A 22,007-nucleotide genomic window follows, 5' to 3' on the forward strand; every position below is an offset into this window, starting at 1 on the left:
AAGGAGGAAACTGCGGACCCTCAAATAGTAACCCCCCCCCTCCCACCCACCACCACCACCACCACAGAGAAAATCATAGAAAGCGGAAAAACCGTGAGGGGAGGGGGCTTGCGGGATTTATAACATCTGTGTCCTCCCCCCCTCCCCCAGCCCTTATAACTCTGTCTTATCCTGGGGATACGGGGGGGGGGGGCAGGGAATGGAGCAAACGGGGACAGCGGTGGACGAGAGGAGGGGGGGGGGCCAGCATCCGTGTGCATTTGTGGAGGGGGAGGGCAGCGCTGGGTACTCGGCGCGCACCCAGGTTCCTTCTTCCTCACCCAAGGCAAAGCAAAGACCTCCGAGGGGGGCCGGACAGGGGGAGGTTAAGATGCTGTTTTCCTAATTTTCTTTCTTTTTAAACATCTGTTAATTGGTCCCCCAGTTGCTCGTTAGGGAGAAATAATGCGCTGTCTACCGCCAGCCTGTCAACCCCCCCCCCCCCTCTCCCCTGGATCCAATCAAGCCTACGCCGGCGGCCCCCCCACGTAGGCTCACCTGCGCACAGGTAAACAAGGCAGAGATCGCGACAGGCAGCTCGCACGGACGGCGGCGGCGGCTCCAGCACCCGCCGGCAGGCAGGACGGGCGAACCCAAGTCAGGTAAGGAAGCGGGAGCCGGGGGGGCAGCGGCAGGATCCGTGGGAGGCGGCTTACCTTCTCCCCCCCCCCCCCCCCCGGGAGCCTGCACATCCGCTCTGCAGCGGGCACCGCCAGGCAGGTGGGAGGGAGGGTCGGACGTGGAGTTGCCAGCTTTCACCCCCCCCCCTGTCTTTTCCTTCCCACCCGCAGCTCTCTCCCCGCCTGTCGAGGCGCCTCCCCGGGGGTGCTGGGGGGGTGTGAGGTGCGCCCCCCCCGCGGACCCGCAGAGCGAATTCGCCGGGGCGGCGGCGGAAGTGGGGGGCCCCCGATGGCCGGGGGCTGTGCCTTCCGGTGCTCGCCCCTCTTGTTCCGCGGCTTCCCCGAAGGAGTGAGCGTCCCGGTGAGCACGGGGCAGAGAAGACTGCCCTGCCTGCCCGAGGATGGCGTGCGAGAAACGGTGAGAGTGCCCTCTTCATTAAACGTTTTAACCCCAGAGATACAAAACGTGAGATAACCTTTAGTACTCGGCCCCTGAATTCCTAAATTAGAGGTGCATGAACCTTAGAAGGAGGGGTGGAACGGATCAGGGATCCCCCAGGGTATATTTCCTTTACATAGCCCCATGTCCTGTGTATACAGGTGATACAGGGACTGGCGAGATCTCTCTTAGAAACTGTATTCCCTATAGATAGTTCCCAGGCCCCGTGTCCTGTGTATAGAGGTGATACAGGGACTGGTCTCCCGGAAGCTGTATTCCCTATAGATAGTTCCCAGGCCCCGTGTCCTGTGTATAAAGGTGATACAGGGACTGGTCTCCCGGAAGCTGTATTCCCTATAGATAGTTCCCAGGCCCCGCGTCCTGTGTATAAAGGTGATACAGGGACTGGTCTCCCGGAAGCTGTATTCCCTATGGATAGTTCCCAGGCCCCGCGTCCTGTGTATAAAGGTGATACACTGGTCTCCCGGAAGCTGTATTCCCTATGGATAGTTCCCAGGCCCCACGTCCTGTGTATAAAGGTGATACAGGGACTGGTCTCCCGGAAGCTGTATTCCCTATGGATAGTTCCCAGGCCCCGCGTCCTGAGTATAAAGGTGATACACTGGTCTCCCGGAAGCTGTATTCCCTATGGATAGTTCCCAGGCCCCGTGTCCTGTGTATAGAGGTGATACAGGGACTGGTCTCCCGGAAGCTGTATTCCCTATAGATAGTTCCCAGGCCCCGTGTCCTGTGTATAGAGGTGATACAGGGACTGGTCTCCCGGAAGCTGTATTCCCTATGGATAGTTCCCAGGCCCCGTGTCCTGTGTATAGAGGTGATACAGGGACTGGTCTCCCGGAAGCTGTATTCCCTATGGATAGTTCCCAGGCCCCGCGTCCTGAGTATAAAGGTGATACAGGTGAGATGACTTTTGGGGGGGTGGGGGAGAGGCTGTATTCCCCACAGATAGGCTCCAGCAGGTGATTCCTACCTCCCCCTTGATTTTTGATGTTGCATCTGTGTTCTCCTCCCCCCCCCCCCCCCCCCCCACAGGGTCCCAGTGAGGCTCTGGCCCCCTGCGCCGGCTGCGGGGGCCCCATCTGCGACCGCTACTTCCTGTTTGCCATCGAGCGGGTCTGGCACCTGTCCTGCCTGAGGTGCTGCGTCTGCCGGGCCTCCCTGAGTTCTGAGCTGACCTGCTTCTGTAAGGAGGGAGGTATCTACTGCAGGGACGATTACTACAGGTGAGATACACTGAGCGGGGCAGGCAGAGTGAAAAGCAAGCGAGAGGCTCCCCTCACACCCCCTCTCCTAAGAGGATCCTGTCTCCTCTCCGTTAATTAGTTCATAGATGTTGTTGGCGGTACCTCTTATCTGATAAGAGTGCCATCACATGTATTGGGCTACATGGGTGAGCAGTGATGGTCTTATCAGATAAGATTACCCTATCTGACTGGTTGCCTTAAGTTTCCCCCATGGTCTTCTTTTGTCATCCGACTTGCAGGCGTTTCTCCGTGAACCGCTGCGCCAGGTGCCACGTGGGCATCCCCGCCTCGGAGATGGTGATGCGGACGCCCGGCGGCGCGGTCTACCACGTGGCCTGCTTCAGCTGCGTCCGCTGCCAGGCCGCCCTGCGGCCCGGGGAGCTCTTCGGGGTGCGAGAGGGCCTGGTGTACTGCCGCCGGCACTGCCAGCAGGAGGAGGACGAGGAGGAGGAGGAGGAGGAGGAAGAAGAGGAGGGAGAGGAGGAGGAGGAGGAAGGCGCCGGCAGTTCCACGCAGACGGTGGACGGCAGCGCCCTGGAGCTGCTCTGCGCCAGGCCGCCGCGGAGAGGGCGGGGACGCTGGAGGAAAGGCCGCGCGGGGCCTGGAAATCCCACCGCGCGGGACCGAGGTGGGTGAGAAGTGTTCTGCCTCGCGGGGGACATCGCGGAGGGGAGACCGGGGGGAGTGTGTGAGGAGGGCACCGTCTGCTTGTAACGGAGAACACGGGGGGGGGGGGGGGGGGGCGAAAGTGTGCCCTGCAGGGTTTAAAATGTCCTGAGAAAGAGAGAGGGGGGGGGGGGGAAGGTGATTATGGAGGTGGGGGGGAGGGGGGTGTTATGATGATGCAGTGGGTCTCAGGAAATATGAAATGTTAATCCAGGATTTTTAATCCTTTTGTCAGATTTGGGGGCGGGATTTATTTATTTATTTGTCTTCGTTTCCGTCGTCCGGACCCTGGGGAACCGGGGGGAGGGGGCGGGGGGGGGGTTTAGGCGAGCGCATTGTGAGGGAAAGCTACAGCGAATGTCTCTGCCCACCCGCAGAGTCGGCGGCGGGAGGAGAGGCCTCGCCCGAACCGCGCCGGCAGCGGCGCCCCCGCCAGCCGCCACCGGCGCCCAAGGCCAAAGCCAAGCGGATGCGGACCTGCTTCAAGAACCACCAGCTGCGCACGCTGGAGTCCTACTTCTCCGTGAAGCAGAACCCCGACGGGAAGGACTGGGAGCGCATGGCCAGGAAGACGGGGCTGTCCAAGAGGGTGCTGCAGGTGAGAGAGGGGGGAGGGAGAGAGTGCCGTAGGGGTGGCGAGCGCCTCGGGGAGGTCCCGGCGGGGTGGAGGGAGTCCTTGAGGCTGGCCTCAGAGGGATCAGATAAGAGGACAGTCTGGGCCTCCTGCTGGGTTCTGCCGGAAGGCCCTTTTTAAGTACCAGCAGCAAAGCTGCGCTTTGTCTCTCCCTCCCTCCCGAGGTTTGCTCCTGCTGTCTCTCCCTCTCTGAGGCGTGTCTTGCATGCCGGCGCACTCTCTCTCTCTCTCTCTTTTCTGCAGGCGTGTCTCAGTGTCCCACTAATGCTGGGCCTCCCTAACCCGTCCTGGGGACCCCGAAGGAGATCCGCCAGGACTGTGCATGGGAGGGATAGATTTGCATGTGCTCTCTCTCCACGGCATATTCATGGTGGATCTCCTGACAACCAGTCTGCCTGTGGAGTCACCAGGACAGGTTTGGGAAGCCCCGCCCTAACGTGTAGCGTGTTGTTTCGCACGCATGTCTCTCTCCATGGGTGTCTCTTTTGTATGTAGCGTGTTGGCGTCTCTTTTCTCAGGTGTACAGATGCTACGTGTTACGTTTGTCATGCATGCCTCTTTGTTCACGCATGCAGAACGATCATACTTTCTCTGACGTGTAGCGTGTTGGCACTGTCTCTTTTCTCAGATGCTCAGGTGCTACGTGTTTCCTTTGTCATGCATGCCTCTTTGTTCATGCATGCAGAATGATCGTACTTTCTCTGACGTGTAGCGTGTTGACGTCTCTTTTCTCAGGTGTACAGGTGCTACGTGTTACGTTTGTCATGCATGCCTCTTTGTTCACACATGCAGAACGATCATACTTTATCTGACGTGTAGCGTGTTGGCACTGTCTCTTTTCTCAGATGCTCAGGTGCTACGTGTTTCCTTTGTCATGCATGCCTCTTTGTTCACGCATGCAGAATGATCATACTTTCTCTGACGTGTAGCGTGTTGGCACTGTCTCTTTTCTCAGATGCTCAGGTGCTACGTGTTTCCTTTGTCATGCATGCCTCTTTGTTCACGCATGCAGAACGATCATACTTTCTCTGACGTGTAGCGTGTTGGCACTGTCTCTTTTCTCAGGTGTGCAGGTGCTACGTGTTTCCTTTGTCATGCATGCCTCTTTGTTCACGCATGCAGAACGATCATACTTTCTCTGACGTGTAGCGTGTTGGCACTGTCTCTTTTCTCAGGTGTGCAGGTGCTACGTGTTTCCTTTGTCATGCATGCCTCTTTGTTCACGCACGCAGAATGATCATACTTTCTCTGACGTGTAGCGTGTTGGCACTGTCTCTTTTCTCAGGTGTGCAGGTGCTACGTGTTTCCTTTGTCATGCATGCCTCTTTGTTCACGCACGCAGAACGATCATACTTTCTCTGACGTGTAGCGTGTTGGCACTGTCTCTTTTCTCAGGTGTGCAGGTGCTACGTGTTTCCTTTGTCATGCATGCCTCTTTGTTCACGCACGCAGAACGATCATACTTTCTCTGACGTGTAGCGTGTTGGCACTGTCTCTTTTCTCAGGTGTGCAGGTGCTACGTGTTTCCTTTGTCATGCATGCCTCTTTGTTCACGCATGCAGAACGATCATACTTTCTCTGACGTGTAGCGTGTTGGCACTGTCTCTTTTCTCAGGTGTGCAGGTGCTACGTGTTTCCTTTGTCATGCATGCCTCTTTGTTCACGCATGCAGAACGATCATACTTTCTCTGACGTGTAGCGTGTTGGCACTGTCTCTTTTCTCAGGTGTGCAGGTGCTACGTGTTTCCTTTGTCATGCATGCCTCTTTGTTCACGCATGCAGAACGATCATACTTTCTCTGACGTGTAGCGTGTTGGCACTGTCTCTTTTCTCAGGTGTGCAGGTGCTACGTGTTTCCTTTGTCATGCATGCCTCTTTGTTCACGCATGCAGAACGATCATACTTTCTCTGACGTGTAGCGTGTTGGCACTGTCTCTTTTCTCAGGTGTGCAGGTGCTACGTGTTTCCTTTGTCATGCATGCCTCTTTGTTCACGCATGCAGAACGATCATACTTTCTCTGACGTGTAGCGTGTTGGCACTGTCTCTTTTCTCAGGTGTGCAGGTGCTACGTGTTTCCTTTGTCATGCATGCCTCTTTGTTCACGCACGCAGAACGATCATACTTTCTCTGACGTGTAGCGTGTTGGCACTGTCTCTTTTCTCAGGTGTGCAGGTGCTACGTGTTTCCTTTGTCATGCATGCCTCTTTGTTCACGCACGCAGAACGATCATACTTTCTCTGACGTGTAGCGTGTTGGCACTGTCTCTTTTCTCAGGTGTGCAGGTGCTACGTGTTTCCTTTGTCATGCATGCCTCTTTGTTCACGCACGCAGAACGATCATACTTTCTCTGACGTGTAGCGTGTTGGCACTGTCTCTTTTCTCAGGTGTGCAGGTGCTACGTGTTTCCTTTGTCATGCATGCCTCTTTGTTCACGCACGCAGAACGATCATACTTTCTCTGACGTGTAGCGTGTTGGCACTGTCTCTTTTCTCAGGTGTGCAGGTGCTACGTGTTTCCTTTGTCATGCATGCCTCTTTGTTCACGCACGCAGAACGATCATACTTTCTCTGACGTGTAGCGTGTTGGCACTGTCTCTTTTCTCAGGTGTGCAGGTGCTACGTGTTTCCTTTGTCATGCATGCCTCTTTGTTCACGCACGCAGAACGATCATACTTTCTCTGACGTGTAGCGTGTTGGCACTGTCTCTTTTCTCAGGTGTGCAGGTGCTACGTGTTTCCTTTGTCATGCATGCCTCTTTGTTCACGCACGCAGAACGATCATACTTTCTCTGACGTGTAGCGTGTTGGCACTGTCTCTTTTCTCAGGTGTGCAGGTGCTACGTGTTTCCTTTGTCATGCATGCCTCTTTGTTCACGCACGCAGAACGATCATACTTTCTCTGACGTGTAGCGTGTTGGCACTGTCTCTTTTCTCAGGTGTGCAGGTGCTACGTGTTTCCTTTGTCATGCATGCCTCTTTGTTCACGCACGCAGAACGATCATACTTTCTCTGACGTGTAGCGTGTTGGCACTGTCTCTTTTCTCAGGTGTGCAGGTGCTACGTGTTTCCTTTGTCATGCATGCCTCTTTGTTCACGCATGCAGAACGATCATACTTTCTCTGACGTGTAGCGTGTTGGCACTGTCTCTTTTCTCAGGTGTGCAGGTGCTACGTGTTTCCTTTGTCATGCATGCCTCTTTGTTCACGCATGCAGAACGATCATACTTTCTCTGACGTGTAGCGTGTTGGCACTGTCTCTTTTCTCAGGTGCGCAGGTGCTACGTGTTTCCTTTGTCATGCATGCCTCTTTGTTCACGCATGCAGAACGATCATACTTTCTCTGACGTGTAGCGTGTTGGCACTGTCTCTTTTCTCAGGTGCGCAGGTGCTACGTGTTTCCTTTGTCATGCATGCCTCTTTGTTCACGCACGCAGAACGATCATACTTTCTCTGACGTGTAGCGTGTTGGCACTGTCTCTTTTCTCAGGTGCGCAGGTGCTACGTGTTTCCTTTGTCATGCATGCCTCTTTGTTCACGCACGCAGAACGATCATACTTTCTCTGACGTGTAGCGTGTTGGCACTGTCTCTTTTCTCAGGTGTGCAGGTGCTACGTGTTTCCTTTGTCATGCATGCCTCTTTGTTCACGCATGCAGAACGATCATACTTTCTCTGACGTGTAGCGTGTTGGCACTGTCTCTTTTCTCAGGTGTGCAGGTGCTACGTGTTTCCTTTGTCATGCATGCCTCTTTGTTCACGCATGCAGAACGATCATACTTTCTCTGACGTGTAGCGTGTTGGCACTGTCTCTTTTCTCAGGTGCGCAGGTGCTACGTGTTTCCTTTGTCATGCATGCCTCTTTGTTCACGCATGCAGAACGATCATACTTTCTCTGACGTGTAGCGTGTTGGCACTGTCTCTTTTCTCAGGTGCGCAGGTGCTACGTGTTTCCTTTGTCATGCATGCCTCTTTGTTCACGCATGCAGAACGATCATACTTTCTCTGACGTGTAGCGTGTTGGCACTGTCTCTTTTCTCAGGTGCGCAGGTGCTACGTGTTTCCTTTGTCATGCATGCCTCTTTGTTCACGCACGCAGAACGATCATACTTTCTCTGACGTGTAGCGTGTTGGCACTGTCTCTTTTCTCAGGTGCGCAGGTGCTACGTGTTTCCTTTGTCATGCATGCCTCTTTGTTCACGCATGCAGAACGATCATACTTTCTCTGACGTGTAGCGTGTTGGCACTGTCTCTTTCTCAGGTGTGCAGGTGCTACGTGTTTCCTTTGTCATGCATGCCTCTTTGTTCACGCATGCAGAACGATCATACTTTCTCTGACGTGTAGCGTGTTGGCACTGTCTCTTTTCTCAGGTGCGCAGGTGCTACGTGTTTCCTTTGTCATGCATGCCTCTTTGTTCACGCATGCAGAACGATCATACTTTCTCTGACGTGTAGCGTGTTGGCACTGTCTCTTTTCTCAGGTGCGCAGGTGCTACGTGTTTCCTTTGTCATGCATGCCTCTTTGTTCACGCATGCAGAACGATCATACTTTCTCTGACGTGTAGCGTGTTGGCACTGTCTCTTTTCTCAGGTGTGCAGGTGCTACGTGTTTCCTTTGTCATGCATGCCTCTTTGTTCACGCACGCAGAACGATCATACTTTCTCTGACGTGTAGCGTGTTGGCACTGTCTCTTTTCTCAGGTGCGCAGGTGCTACGTGTTTCCTTTGTCATGCATGCCTCTTTGTTCACGCATGCAGAACGATCATACTTTCTCTGACGTGTAGCGTGTTGGCACTGTCTCTTTTCTCAGGTGTGCAGGTGCTACGTGTTTCCTTTGTCATGCATGCCTCTTTGTTCACGCACGCAGAACGATCGCACTCTGTCTCTGACGTGTAGCGTGTTGGCACTGTCTCTTTTCTCAGGTGTGCAGGTGCTACGTGTTTCCTTTGTCATGCATGCCTCTTTGTTCACGCACGCAGAACGATCGCACTCTGTCTCTGACGTGTAGCGTGTTGGCACTGTCTCTTTTCTCAGGTGCGCAGGTGCTACGTGTTTCCTTTGTCATGCATGCCTCTTTGTTCACGCACGCAGAACGATCGCACTCTGTCTCTGACGTGTAGCGTGTTGGCACTGTCTCTTTTCTCAGGTGTGCAGGTGCTACGTGTTTCCTTTGTCATGCATGCCTCTTTGTTCACGCATGCAGAACGATCATACTTTCTCTGACGTGTAGCGTGTTGGCACTGTCTCTTTTCTCAGGTGTGCAGGTGCTACGTGTTTCCTTTGTCATGCATGCCTCTTTGTTCACGCACGCAGAACGATCATACTTTCTCTGACGTGTAGCGTGTTGGCACTGTCTCTTTTCTCAGGTGTGCAGGTGCTACGTGTTTCCTTTGTCATGCATGCCTCTTTGTTCACGCACGCAGAACGATCATACTTTCTCTGACGTGTAGCGTGTTGGCACTGTCTCTTTTCTCAGGTGCGCAGGTGCTACGTGTTTCCTTTGTCATGCATGCCTCTTTGTTCACGCACGCAGAACGATCATACTTTCTCTGACGTGTAGCGTGTTGGCACTGTCTCTTTTCTCAGGTGTGCAGGTGCTACGTGTTTCCTTTGTCATGCATGCCTCTTTGTTCACGCACGCAGAACGATCATACTTTCTCTGACGTGTAGCGTGTTGGCACTGTCTCTTTTCTCAGGTGTGCAGGTGCTACGTGTTTCCTTTGTCATGCATGCCTCTTTGTTCACGCACGCAGAACGATCATACTTTCTCTGACGTGTAGCGTGTTGGCACTGTCTCTTTTCTCAGGTGCGCAGGTGCTACGTGTTTCCTTTGTCATGCATGCCTCTTTGCCCACGCTCGCACTCTGTCTCTGACGCGTAGTGTCTTGGCGCTGTCTCGGTGGCTGTTATTGGTAAAACTGTCTCTAGGTTTGGTTTCAGAATGCCCGTGCCAAGCTCCGGAAGACCCTATCCCAGGAGGGGAGCCCCGAGACGGGAGGAACACCCGCTGAGACCCCCGAAGGAGCCCCAGCCTCGCCTCGGCAGGAGCTGCCCGCCCGCACCTCGGGGACCCCGGAGCCCCTCTTCCCGCCGCTGGACCTAAGGGTCCCCTACGTCTCGCCCGGCGTGCCCTTGCTACCCCTCTTTCTGAACTTTGACCTGGGGGATCCGCTGAGGGAGGTGAGGCCGAGCTCCCCACAGTTCTTCTGAGGGGGTGAGGTTAACCCCTCCCACCCTGGGGGGGGGGGCCAAAGACTCTGTATCCCTCTGCTGCACAGAGGAGTCTCCGAGAAAGATGCAGCCATTTCCTCCTCTGTCTTGCTCTGACCCCCCTCCATGTAACCCGCACCCTCACTAGCCCACGAAAGGCCGGTGCTCCTAACCCGACACCTTTCAATAAATCTTCTGAGGCTACCTCATCTGGGTCTGTTTCTGTCTCGCCACGTCCGGGGAAGTGGAGGGTGGCCCGGGGCAGGAGCGAGGAGCTTCATAGAAATGTAACCTGGACTCTTTAAGAGCTGGAGCCTTCTGAGATCTCATTAATCCTGGGAGCCGGACCTGAGTGACCCCCTTCCAGGGCCACCACAGGGCTGAATGAGTCGCAGTCTCCCCCCACCCCCCCCTCCCCCTGCCCAAGGCCGTCTCTCCGTCTCTGGCGTCAGACTGAACTGTAGCATATTAAATAAACTCATGATTGCAGAGCCCTGCAGGCTTAGGAGATGAGTATGAACTACACGAGTCACACCCTATCACTTTATACTAAGGATAAAACTCCCCCTCCTCTCACTGTCCCATATACACAAGTCACACCCTATCACTTTATATTAAGGATAAAACTCCCCCTCCCCTCACTGTCCCTCAAACACGAGTCACACCCTATCACTTTATATTAAGGATAAAACTCACCCTCCCCTCACTGTCCCTCATACACGACGTACACCCTATCACTTTATATTAAGGATAAAACTCCCCCTCCCCTCGCTGTCCCTCATACATGAGTCACACCCTATCACTTTATATTAAGGATAAAACATTCCCTCCCCTCACTGTCCCTCATACACGACGTACACCCTATCACTTTATATTAAGGATAAAACTCCCCCTCCCCTCGCTGTCCCTCATACATGAGTTACACCCTATCACTTTATATTAAGGATAAAACTCCCCCTCCCCTCACTGTCCCTCATACACGAGTTACACCCTATCACTTTATATTAAGGATAAAACTCACCCTCCCCTCACTGTCCCTCATACACGACGTACACCCTATCACTTTATATTAAGGATAAAACTCACCCTCCCCTCACTGTCCCTCATACACGACGTACACCCTATCACTTTATATTAAGGATAAAACATTCCCTCCCCTCACTGTCCCTCATACACAGGTTACACCCTATCACTTTATACTAAGGATAAAACTCCTCCTCCTCTCACTGTCCCTCATACACGAGTCACACCCTATCATTTTATATTAAGGATAAAACATCCCCTCCCCTCACTGTCCCTCATACACAGGTTACACCCTATCACTTTATACTAAGGATAAAACATCCCCTCCCCTCACTGTCCCTCATACACGAGTCACACCCTATCACTTTATATTAAGGATAAAACTCCCCCTCCCCTCACTGTCCCTCATACACGAGTCACACCCTATCCCTTTATATTAAGGATAAAGCATCCCCTCCCCTCACTGTCCCTCATACACGAGTCTCACCCTATCCCTTTATATTAAGGATAAAACTCCCCCTCCCTGTCCCACATACACGAGTTATACCCTATTACTTTATATTAAAGATAAAACAACTCCTCCCCTCACTGTCCCTTTCTAGTGTAGGGGATTTTGTCAGAGTTTGCCCTTTCTACTCTGAAGGTCACCCCGTCCCTCTCCTGCTCTCGGCTGTATAAATAGGGAGAGACTCCCGTCTCCGGTCATCACAGAAGGATGTTCTGCTCCTCGCTGCTGCTGCTCCTGCTGCTCCTCTCTCTGCTCGCTCTCGTCGCCCGGGGCAGATCGAAATCCCCCGGCCCGGGATCCCGCGGGGGCGGGGATCTGCCGTCCCCTCGCCCCCTCCCTGTCCTCGGACACCTGCTGGAGCTGTGCCGGAGGGACCTGCCCCTGCGCTTCATGGAGCTCTCGCAGCGCTACGGACCTGTCTACCGCCTGCGCTTTGGGTCTCAAGGTGAGTGAGGGGGGGAGGGAGGGAGTCCAGCTCTGGGTTCTCCAGTGCGGTTTTTTGGGTAGCCTCCGACGGTGGGGTGGAGCAGGAACTCTCGAGTACGGGATCCCTGGGTCCGGATGTCTCCATGCGGTTTACTGGGGCCTGGGATTTTGGAGGAGTGTTTAGGTGGGGTCGGCTGGGTTTTTGAGGGGGACTGAGCGGTAGGTGTAGGCAGCAGGTGATAAGCTCACGGTGCATCTTATTTGCTCGGTATCGTTCCTGGTTCGGTGCCGCACACCCTGCTTGATCTCTGGCCCTCCCCTCGCTTCCTCGCAGCTGAAGATGGTGGATGCCCGACCCCAGGCATCCTTGAATATTTCGTTGCTGGGTCGCTTCTTTCCCGGAGGGTGGGGGAGGGGTTTGAAGAGACCCCTGATCGGGTATGGGGGTAGGAGGCCCGGTTCTGAGCGGGTGTTGACTGGATCACAGCTCTGCCGAGCCTCTAGCTGATATGGGAGCAGGAGGTTCCTGGCTCGGACCTCTTTCTCTAGGTTACGGTGCAGCCCTCGAAAGGCAGGTTCTGGTTCCGAGCCGGGTTTAGAGGAGCCTTTGATGGGTTCTGATGAGGGGATCCCCCCGGTCTCGGATCTCTCCTCGAACGGGGAGGGGGGTGGCGGGTTTCTGGATCTGATTTAGGAGATCTCCCTGGGTCCGATTTTCTCCCCAGGGATCGGGAGGGTTCTGGTTCTGTTTAGGGAATCCCTGGGTTGGATCGCCTCATGATTCTGAGTAAGTATATTTCACTTATTCTGCCTTTTACAGAACATCAAAGCATTTTACAATAAATATAACATAACAATCACAGTAAAATCAGAAATATCCTAACACATATTAAAGCACAATGCAATAATACAATCAATGAACGACAAGCAAAATGCAGTGCCTAAAGCCCTCCATCTAAAACAGATAAACTTTACCTTTTTAAAAATGATTCTTCGAACAGTCACTTTTTTAAAAGATTCCTCTCTTGGACTTCATATAGTCTCTCTCTAATCCTGTCTCAAATGGTAAGGCATTCCTGGTTCTGCCTGCGTTCTCCGACTGCCTCTTTTTTTTTTCCCCCCCCTTTCGGGCCGCAGATGTGGTGGTTCTGAACAGCGTCGAGCTCATTCGCGAGGCTCTGATTAAGAAATGGTCCGATTTTGCCGGCCGACCTCAGAGCTACACAGGTAAGAGGTCCAAGGACACGCACGGGCCGGGCGACGTGTGTGTGTGTGTGTGTGTGTTTATGCCTTGCATTGTACGCAGCCACACGTGGACTGGTGCGTGCGCACGGGTGTTTAACCGCAAGCGTGTGCAGGGTTGCAGCGTGGATGGATACGTGGGCGGCTTTCGGGCTTGGTGTTCAGGGAGGCTGCAGCCGGGAATCCCAGCCCAGTTGGCAGAGCCGTAACTAGGCCCACTCCTCCCTCCTCCCAATCTTTGCTCCCTTGTCTGCATTGTAATAACCCACCTTCCCTTTTTCCAACCCCCCCAGGGACTTTGTGCCCTGGGGGGCTGCTCCTGCTGGCTGCCTCGCTCGCACGTCTCTCAGCCTTCCTTGGCTTCACCTGTCATGTTCGTGTCTGCTTGACTGACTCTGCTCCTGCACTGTCAACCTGTCTGAGGAATACAAGGCCGCGTTCTCCCCTCCTTCACAACTCCCCGGCACGAGTCCAGGAGTTCAGACTTTGCTGCTCGACGATGCGAGAAGAGCGAACACAGCTCGGCCTCGCAGGGTCCTGAGACCCAACAGGTGGCGGGGGAGGGGGGAACGAAGGGCAGGGAAACGTCTGAGGGGCTGCTTTGCCAAAATTGCTTCCTGTCCTGCTGCAGGGGACCTCATCTCCTTCGGCGGGAAGGACCTCTCCCTGGGGGATTACACGTCCACGTGGAAGATCCAGCGTCGGCTGGCCCATTCCTCCCTGCAGCGCTCCCTGAGGACCAACCTGGAGGCCCTGATCAGCCAGGAGGCCCAGCACTTGTGCCAGGTGAGTCCCGCCCTCGCGGCTCGAGGTGCGTAACGCATTCAGGCGCCTGCGTGCCACGCCGATGGACGCAGGAGCGTTCTGCCCCTACCTCTCGGCAGCCTCCCGTCCAGCACGGCCACCTCCGGCCGGGCAGGAGTTTTACTGCTGCTGACCTCCCACGTTTCCCTGTTTTATGAGGAATCAAAAAATATCCACAAGGCTTGGATGAGGGCATTCCTGCTGGATTGGGAGATACCCTGGACTTGTAAACCACCTACCCGATGAAACGTTGCACGCCCAAAGCAGCGTACAATAAAAAGTTAAAATCCAAGAATACAGACAGGTAAACTGTGCACGTAAGAGGCCGGCGCCAGTGCAAAGGTTCTTCGTTGGCGAGCAGGCCCGAATGAGCCAAATCGCGGGCGACGCATCTTCCGGTGGCACCGGACGGACCCTTCTCCCCGTAGCTCAGGGGGCGTTTACTGCTGAGCACCCTTGTCCACTTTCTTTTGAACTCAGGAAATGGCCCAGTAGTAACTCGAAGTGGTTCCTTGGAATCTTTTTGTCAATTATAGAGGAATGCAAATGTCAAATGTTCCTTTGAAAGTCAGAGGAAGGATCATTCTCTTTACTGATTTCTTATTTTGGCACCAGCTCCCCCCCCCCCCCCCCCCCCCGTGCAATGTTCTTAAATTTTGTTTTGTTTAGATTTAGTTCAGGGAAGTTTCAGAAGACTTGTCATGATTTTATATAGCATAGAGGAGATTTTAGAGACATTCATCTCCAGGAAGTAAGTTGAGCTTCTGTAGGGATGTGCATTCGTTATTGTTCAGTAGCCCCGAAAAACGAAGCGTATTTTGCCAAATATTCGGCAAAATTCGTATTTCATGTTAGTGCACAGTAACGGAGTTACTGCGCACTGCATATCTCTTAGTGCACAGTAATACCAATTAGTGCGCACTATCTTTCTAGCTAATGAACTCCTCTAAATTGATACTTTTTAATTTTTAAGTTGCAATTTTTTTAGTGCGCACTAACATTAGTTACGGCGCACTATTACATACTTCTTGCGCTGTAAGTTCTATTAGGGCGCACTAACTAACCTGTTCGTGCGCACTTAGTGCGCACTAGCTAGATGTTAATGCGCATAGTCTCGTTCGGTGTACTGTGCACTAATGCTGAGATAGTGCGCATTAACTGGTTGTTAGTGCGTGGTAAGGCCCATTAGTGCGCACTAACGCAATTCATCGAAAATTGCCGGAAAAAAAAAAATATGACGCGTAGGAAAACTAAATTTTCCGTAGAGCGCCCGACCTGAAGGCTTTAAACGAAGCACATCTCTAAGCTTCCGCATGGAGAGCTGCGATTGCTTCATCAGCAATCTGGATGGCAGAGAAGTTCATCTAAAGGATTCAGTCATCAAATGAGGTTAAAAACTGAGAATTTATGCTAATACTCTGGAGGGAATTTTGAAACTACAATTTTTAATTTTCTGCAAGTGAACTGAACTGAGGTTTAGGGTGGGGTTAGTGGTTTTCTGTTATAATTTACAAAGACCAAATTTTCTTAATTTTCAATACTAATAAATCCTTCCCTGTACTATAATGCTATGTGCTTCTGTTTCCTATAAAGTATAAGAATCCAAATGTGTTACGCAAATGTGCAGAAACTGATTTTTCCTGTGTTACTTGAAATGGTAATATTGTGGGTGTATTATTTATTATTATTTTATGTTGCTTTTATTTTCTGTTACAGCCTCTCCTCCCCATCCCTGGGAGAGCCTTTAGTTTTCGTGAATCTGTTGCATCTGCCCCTTCCAGATCACACAGCTGAGAGGTGGAGTTATGTGGCCCATCCAATAGGCGTGTATTTTTGGGGTTTTTTTTTTTTTTAACAATTTCTTAACTGGAACCTCCAACTGTGCTGAGACGCTGTAAGCGCTCTGCCTGATTGGTGCCAATGAATTCCCTCTTCCTGTCCTAAAGGCAAGGGACACAATTTTTCAACTGGGCTCTAGCAACCACAGGAAGCCCAGTGCGTCCAGTGCAGGAGAGGTCCAACTGAGGTCCTATGAGTACAGACCAGATAACGCACACAACCACTCTGGAGGTTGCACCCTGGAGGTGGCTGCAGGCTCATCTCCTTCCTCGTCTCCCAATGCTGTGAATAATTCTTGCCCATTTGGCTAATCGGCTTTCGCCACGGCCCTGGTCCCTGCCACCTGTTGCTGACCCTCCTCTCTCTTCCCCGCAGGATTTCCAGAGTTACAGGGGCACCCCCATGGATGTGTCTGAAGACTTCTCCCTGCACACCTGCAGGATCATCGCATCACTGGCCTTCGGAGTCCTGGTAGGCAGGCAACAGGGTCTGTCTGTGACAGCTGAGATCAAAGTCTCCCTTATACTCAAGGCTGGGCTTGGGATCTCCCTTCTACCCTATACAAAGGCAGGGATCAGGGTTCCCCCTCACCCCTTCCCCGCCCATGCTCTCTGGGGATCTCTGCTGTGTCCCGTGCTTTGTGGCTGGGGCCGGGGGTTCTCTGCTTATCCTGAAACTCTTTTCTTCCAGTTCGAGAAGAAGGACCCCAAATTCCAGGCCATCCACAAGTGCATTACAGATGTGGTCCAGCTGTGGGGGTCTCCTTTCATCATGGCCCTGGACTCCTTCCCCCTCCTGCGGGTGAGACAGCTTTGCCTCCACCTCGGTCACTTTAGTGCAGGGATTACTCAGGGCTCCACAGGTTTCGGAGAGACATAAACTACCATGTACTAATCCAGGTTAAAATCTGGATTAGCTTCCATAACCTCCTTCCAATCTCCTGCCTCTTGATAAGAGGAAATGAGTGAAGCAGCCATAGAGGAAAAAACATCTTTGATATGGAAGCTAAAAGATGATTATTTAAGCTTCCTTTGCATGTAATTATAAATGTATTAATGAATAATATTCTAAAGTTTAAACCTGTAAGATAAATGCAGTGGTGCAGTTTAGAGGAAGCCCACACGGTGGCGCCAGAGCTGCACAGATTACAGTGCTTACCTCCAGTGTAAATCTGCCCCTGTATAAAAGGCAAAGAGACCGGGAGTGAAATTTAATTTAAACCTTTTATTCAGGTCATAGACTTGTTTGTATCTTCTGAGCAGGGATTTTGAAACAACCTTTGGGGGGAAAAAAAAAAAAAGCAACAATTTGTCAGTCAGATTCTATAAATTATCAATTCATTCAGATCTTGGGGAGATTTCCCACATTTTTGGTAATGGGGAGGGGGCCTGCTGCTGCCGCCCATCCACTTGAAAGGGGCGCTGCTGTGGCGGTTGGGTACTCCTCCCTGCTTTCTGATCCCCAGGGTCTTCTCCCCTAACCCTCTAACCCTGCCTGCGAGTGCCAAAATCTTAAAAGCAGTCCCGGGGGCCTGGCATTAACCTGCCTTTATAAACGGGTCCGATCGGAAAGATAAAATTCCCCGCTTGCCAATTTCAATCCAGCCTGGGAGAACAAAGATGAAACTTAACAAAAAAAGAAAAAAAAGGAACACTTGGGAGGTGGAACTTTGTTCTGCGAGACCGGATTTAAATTCGGCAGCGCGGAGTGGGGAATCCTTTTTCTTCTGTTTGGACCTGGTCCTCGGGCATTGGTGGTGGTGGTGGGCACCGAAGGCCTGGGGCACGTGTGAGATGTCGATCCGGCCGGGCCTGTGACCCCCGTCTCTTTTTATGCCTTCCCCCCCCCCCCCCCCCGGGCCAGAAGCTGCCCAACGCGGCGCTGGATTCGCTCCTGCGGGCGGTGGAGAGGCGAGACTCCTTCGTGACGCGCCAGCTGCAGAGCCACAAGGTCAGTGGTGGTGTGAGAGAGAGAGAGAGAGAGAGAGCCCCTTCCCGGGAGCACCCGAGACCAAGGTGAAACTTGGCACCTGGGGACGCTGTAGCTGTTTTAGGAAGGTTGGTGGCATGGGGAGGCTGTAAACTGAGAGAGGACTGCGGGGCGTTTGTTATATTTATCCCGCCTAGCCAGCGAATGGCTCCAGCACTTGATATGGGGATTAGCAAACAAAACACAATATACCACCAATGTCCACACTAATCACACATTGCACAGTAAAAAAACCCATTATCCTATTATAAACTGCGCCAGGCGGGGGTTGCCCTAAACGGCAGAGGCGCAGTTGCAGGGGGGGGCAGATCTGCACCGAGGGACCACGGTTTAAACCACGACTTCAGGACAAGGGGCCTGGGTGCTGGATTAAGTATTTGGGTCCTTGTAAAGGGTGGGTGGGGGGCAGCGGTAGGGCCAGGGTTGAGAGGCGGTAGTGGTGGTGGAGCCGGTGCTGGTTTCAGTTCGGAGACCTAATCGGCTCATCTTTACCGAAGCTGTCCTGAGTGGGGATGTGACCTGGGCAGGCTGCAGGTTTGCGGAAGTCTGTGACCCCCCCCTCCCCCCCCGGGGGGCTCTTTGTCTGTGCTTTCCAGGAGACCTTCCGGCCACCGGAGATCCGCGACATCACGGACAGCATGATTCACTTCCTGCGGGAGAGGCGGCAGCAGCAGCGGGAAGGGGAGGAGGAACCCCCGGCGGCCGGGGGAGGGGATGAGTTTGACGAGCAGCACGTGCACATGGCCATCGTGGACCTCTTCATCGGCGGCACCGAGACCACGGCTTCCATGCTGACCTGGGCCGTGGCCTTCCTCCTGCACCACCCTCGGGTAAAAAAAAAAAAACAAACCCTCTGCCCTGAACGGTGGCCCCTGGGGGCCCTGGGAGGGAAGTCGGCCCCGGGCGGGCGGGCTTTTGCCACTTAGCGTGGAGGGATCAGCCGGAGGGGGCCTGCTGGCTCGCACGGGCTCTCCTGCCTCACGCTATCTCGCCTCTGTCCGGCAGGTGCAGGAGAGGATTTACTCCGAGATGCTTGAAGTGCTGGGGCCCGAACGTCTCCCTGCGTACTCTGACAGGGACCGCCTGCCCCTGCTGGGAGCCACGATCTCAGAGATTTTGAGGCTGAGGCCCGTGGCCCCGCTGGCCGTGCCCCACGCCACCACGAGGGACACCAGGTAAGGAGGGCGCCTGAGACGTAGCCCGGAGGGGGCGCGTCTGTGAGTGGGGTGTGTACCAGAGCTTGTGACACATTCTGTGAACACCTCTCTCTCTCTCTCCCTCTCTCTCCCTCTCTCTCCCCAAAGTCTTTCAGGATACTTCATTCCCAAGGGCACCGTGGTGATTCCAAACCTGTACGCGGCCAACCACGACGAGACAAAATGGACTGACCCCACTCACTTCAGGCCGGGTAAGGGCCATGTGCCGTCACTGTAATAAGCTGGGGCATAATAAGTAGCCGTCCGACACGAGGCCTGGTGTAACGCTATGAACATAGGAATTTCCCAGCTCCTGGCAGATCCCACAGATCTACTTCCTGTAGCCTCTCATCACAGGGGGGAGCCGTTCCATCTCCTTTAGCGTTCTCCTCGCCCTTCTCTGCATCCTTTCTGCTTCCGCTCTGGATGGGGGTGGGGAGGGGCGACCGGAGCTGCATTGAATGCTCAAAGGTGCGATCGCAGCAGCGCTCGCTGCAGGCTTCCTGGTGTTCTCTGTTTTTTATTCTCCATTCCATTTCGGATCACTCGGTTCTGTTTGCTCTTTTGACCGCTGAGCCGAAAATTTCAGCATATTTTGTCCCTTTCCAGGTCGGTGACTCCTGTAGTCGGGATTATTTTTTTTCCCCATGTGCATCACGTGCGCTCGTCCACGTTAAGCCTCATCTGCTATGGCCTTGACCTCCCTAACTCCCCCCCCCCCCCCCCTTTTACTCTTGATTGCCTAGCAGTCCGACTGTTTCCTTCGGAGACTTCTTGCTTCAAATTTACTTTAATTAGGTTTCATTTTTAACTTTTGCCTCTATGGGTGATGTCAGAGGCGATATCTGTAGCCATCATGCTGAGCTGATTGAATAATGGTGATATTACATGGGTGATATCGGGGAGGTTATACGATAACAGAGCATAAAAAGCTAAAGGGGCACAGAATTATACAGAAGAAAGGAGCTATGGATAAAAAGCTTCTCGCTGGAAATAATCCATTAATAACATTTCATAATCTGTAAAGAGCAGGAAGAAAGAGCTACCCATAAAATAATTATCATATAGTACATGGGTGATATCATCATTCACAGCATGTGTTATATATGATAATATTACATGGGGTGCTTATGACATTACAAAACTCTCTAATGTCCTTATTGAGCTCTGCAGTGCCTGGATAATATTCCAGTCCCCTGATGAATAAATGGGACCCTTCTCTCCTTCCAGAGCGGTTCCTGGAGGCCGAGGACCCCAAGCAAGCTCATCGCGACGTCCTGGCCTTCAGCGCGGGGGCCCGGGTCTGCCTGGGGGAGTCGCTGGCCCGCATGGAGATCTTCCTCTTCCTCACCCACCTGCTGCATCGCTTCCGCTTTCTTCCGCCCACGCCCGGCCAGCTGCCCGACCTCGGCGGCATCTTCGGGATCAACCTGAGGAGCAAGCCCTTCCAAGTGAGATTCGTCCCGCGGACGGAGCCCGGCGCGGGCGAGGGCGGAGCGGGAGCTTGCCCCGGGCGGTGTCCGGATCGTACGACCCCGGGCCGGGAGAGTCGTCCGGTCGCGGAGCAGCAATAACAGGGCCATCTTAGCCTGTACAGAAAGGCCGCCGTACGTGGCCCAGTCCTCCCACGCCGAGCACAGACTCTCCCACCCTGTCCTTTTATCAAATGAAGAGAGGAATGTCGCCCATTGGCAAAGTGATCCCTCAGCTGTTTCTAGCCACTTAGGAGACCCCTGAAAGAGGGGGGGGGTGTCTCTTACGCCGTTAACAGGGGTGGCCAGCTCTGGGCCTCGAGAGCCAGTGAATCTATGCGTGAGACGTATTTGGATACTGCGGAGGCAGTGCATGCAAATCCGTCTCCTGCATATTCATTGCGGATATCCTGAAAACCAGGCCTGTTTGTGGAGCGGAGTTGGCCACCTCTACCCTCTGCATCTAGAAGCACTCTCTTATGAGATGAGAGGGGTTGGGCTTTAGATCTGCTGTAGTGGACTTTGGATACATTTCCACTGTTTCTGGTATTTGTTTTGCTTTTAGTGCGTATGTGCGGGGAGTGGGCAGGAGGGAATGGATTCCGTTTTTCTGAGTTCTTCACTGCGGTGTTGCCTGCCTTTGTCCAGGGATGTAATGCTTTTGCCTAAAGCTTTAAATAAACATGCATCTGATCCCACTAATCCGCCTTCATAGCCGTTACCCGCAGCGGGGTTTACTACCTTGGAACTGTACCACAGTTTATCCGTGGCTTTCCGAGGGCCAAGCCTGTTGTAAGTGATATTTCTTTTTTTTTTTATCTTGGAAGACTGTGCTTTGTTCTTTTCCATGTAAAATGATCATAAATGCAGAATTTTCAATTGTCCGTGGGGAGGTGGGGGCGGCAGGCTTTACGTTTTTCGCCTAGGGCGCCTGATATCCCCCCCCCCCCCCCGCACCGGCTCTGACTGCTACACATCATCAGGCTTACAAATCGCCGACTCTCGTCAAGGCCCAGCGGGCGAGAGCTGTGCGCCTCCTTCCGTTGCTCATCTGCGAGAAACGCCTCTCTCGTAGGTATCTTTGCCAAGCTGCAACTTGTTGGTTGTGGGTCGCACCTTTCCGTCCCGTTGCTGTCTGGACCATCTCTCTGGGACTTGCAGCAAATTCGGACAGGCGGTTTTGTGTTAACCTGCCCTCTCAGCAGCCTGCACTAAATGCTCCGCTGCGCCCCCTCGGTTTGGATGGTGGTGGTGTGCGTAGCTTTGCTTGCGATGTAGGAAGGGTTTTGGCGCTCAAAAAAACCCCCAAAACATGCGCTCATACAGCGGTAAATACGTGTTCGCAAATTAGTCCCTAATACAAAATAATTTCAAGATAAACAAAAAACAAGCTTAAAAAAAAACCCAAAACAAGCTCTTTTGCCCAGCCTAACTATTCTGCGTTTAATAAGTTACCACAGTACGCCAATAAAATCTACTGAAGTGAATAATATAGGGAGAGAGATTTAAGAGGGTGACACCAGTGCAGTCTATGGCCATGAATGACACAGGAAGAGATATTTAAGAAGGTGGGGGGGGGGGGGGTGCATTTGAAGCCTCTAGAGGTGATTCCAGAAGACTCCTATTCCTCTGCTCAGATGA

General features: G+C 53.0%; 1 protein-coding gene across 3 annotated transcripts; it reads left to right on the forward strand.

Annotated features, from left to right (window-relative positions):
- The first annotated feature begins 333 nt into the window (after nt 1-333).
- LOC115080526 (steroid 21-hydroxylase-like) lies at nt 334-21,068 on the forward strand. Of its 3 annotated transcripts, none has more exons than XM_029584729.1 (16): nt 334-641; nt 831-1,077; nt 2,152-2,342; nt 2,603-2,991; nt 3,407-3,627; nt 9,586-9,837; nt 11,573-11,843; nt 12,962-13,051; nt 13,698-13,852; nt 16,085-16,180; nt 16,400-16,510; nt 17,576-17,659; nt 18,295-18,528; nt 18,704-18,873; nt 19,003-19,106; nt 20,125-21,068. In XM_029584729.1, exons 2-16 carry the CDS (start codon nt 949-951, stop codon nt 20,466-20,468), a joined length of 2,841 nt encoding a protein of 946 aa, XP_029440589.1. In that variant the 5' UTR covers nt 334-641; nt 831-948; the 3' UTR covers nt 20,469-21,068. The 3 variants fall into 3 exon arrangements, with proteins under 3 accessions (XP_029440589.1, XP_029440588.1, XP_029440590.1); XM_029584728.1 differs by having other exon boundaries at nt 338-641; nt 17,573-17,659; XM_029584730.1 differs by having other exon boundaries at nt 338-641; nt 9,598-9,837; nt 17,573-17,659.
- The last annotated feature ends 939 nt before the right edge of the window (nt 21,069-22,007 follow it).

Source organism: Rhinatrema bivittatum, chromosome 19 (assembly GCF_901001135.1).
Source record: "Rhinatrema bivittatum chromosome 19, aRhiBiv1.1, whole genome shotgun sequence".
In the NCBI taxonomy this organism is placed as follows: domain Eukaryota; kingdom Metazoa; phylum Chordata; class Amphibia; order Gymnophiona; family Rhinatrematidae; genus Rhinatrema; species Rhinatrema bivittatum.

Bases quoted from the DNA above. Each gene is read 5' to 3' on its own strand.
- LOC115080526 (XM_029584728.1), top strand. From the start codon at position 949: ATGGCCGGGGGCTGTGCCTTCCGGTGCTCGCCCCTCTTGTTCCGCGGC. The intron at 2,992-3,406 runs GTGGGTGAGAAG...GCCCACCCGCAG, and splicing joins TCCCACCGCGCGGGACCGAG to AGTCGGCGGCGGGAGGAGAG. The intron at 13,052-13,697 runs GTAAGAGGTCCA...GTCCTGCTGCAG, and splicing joins CCGACCTCAGAGCTACACAG to GGGACCTCATCTCCTTCGGC.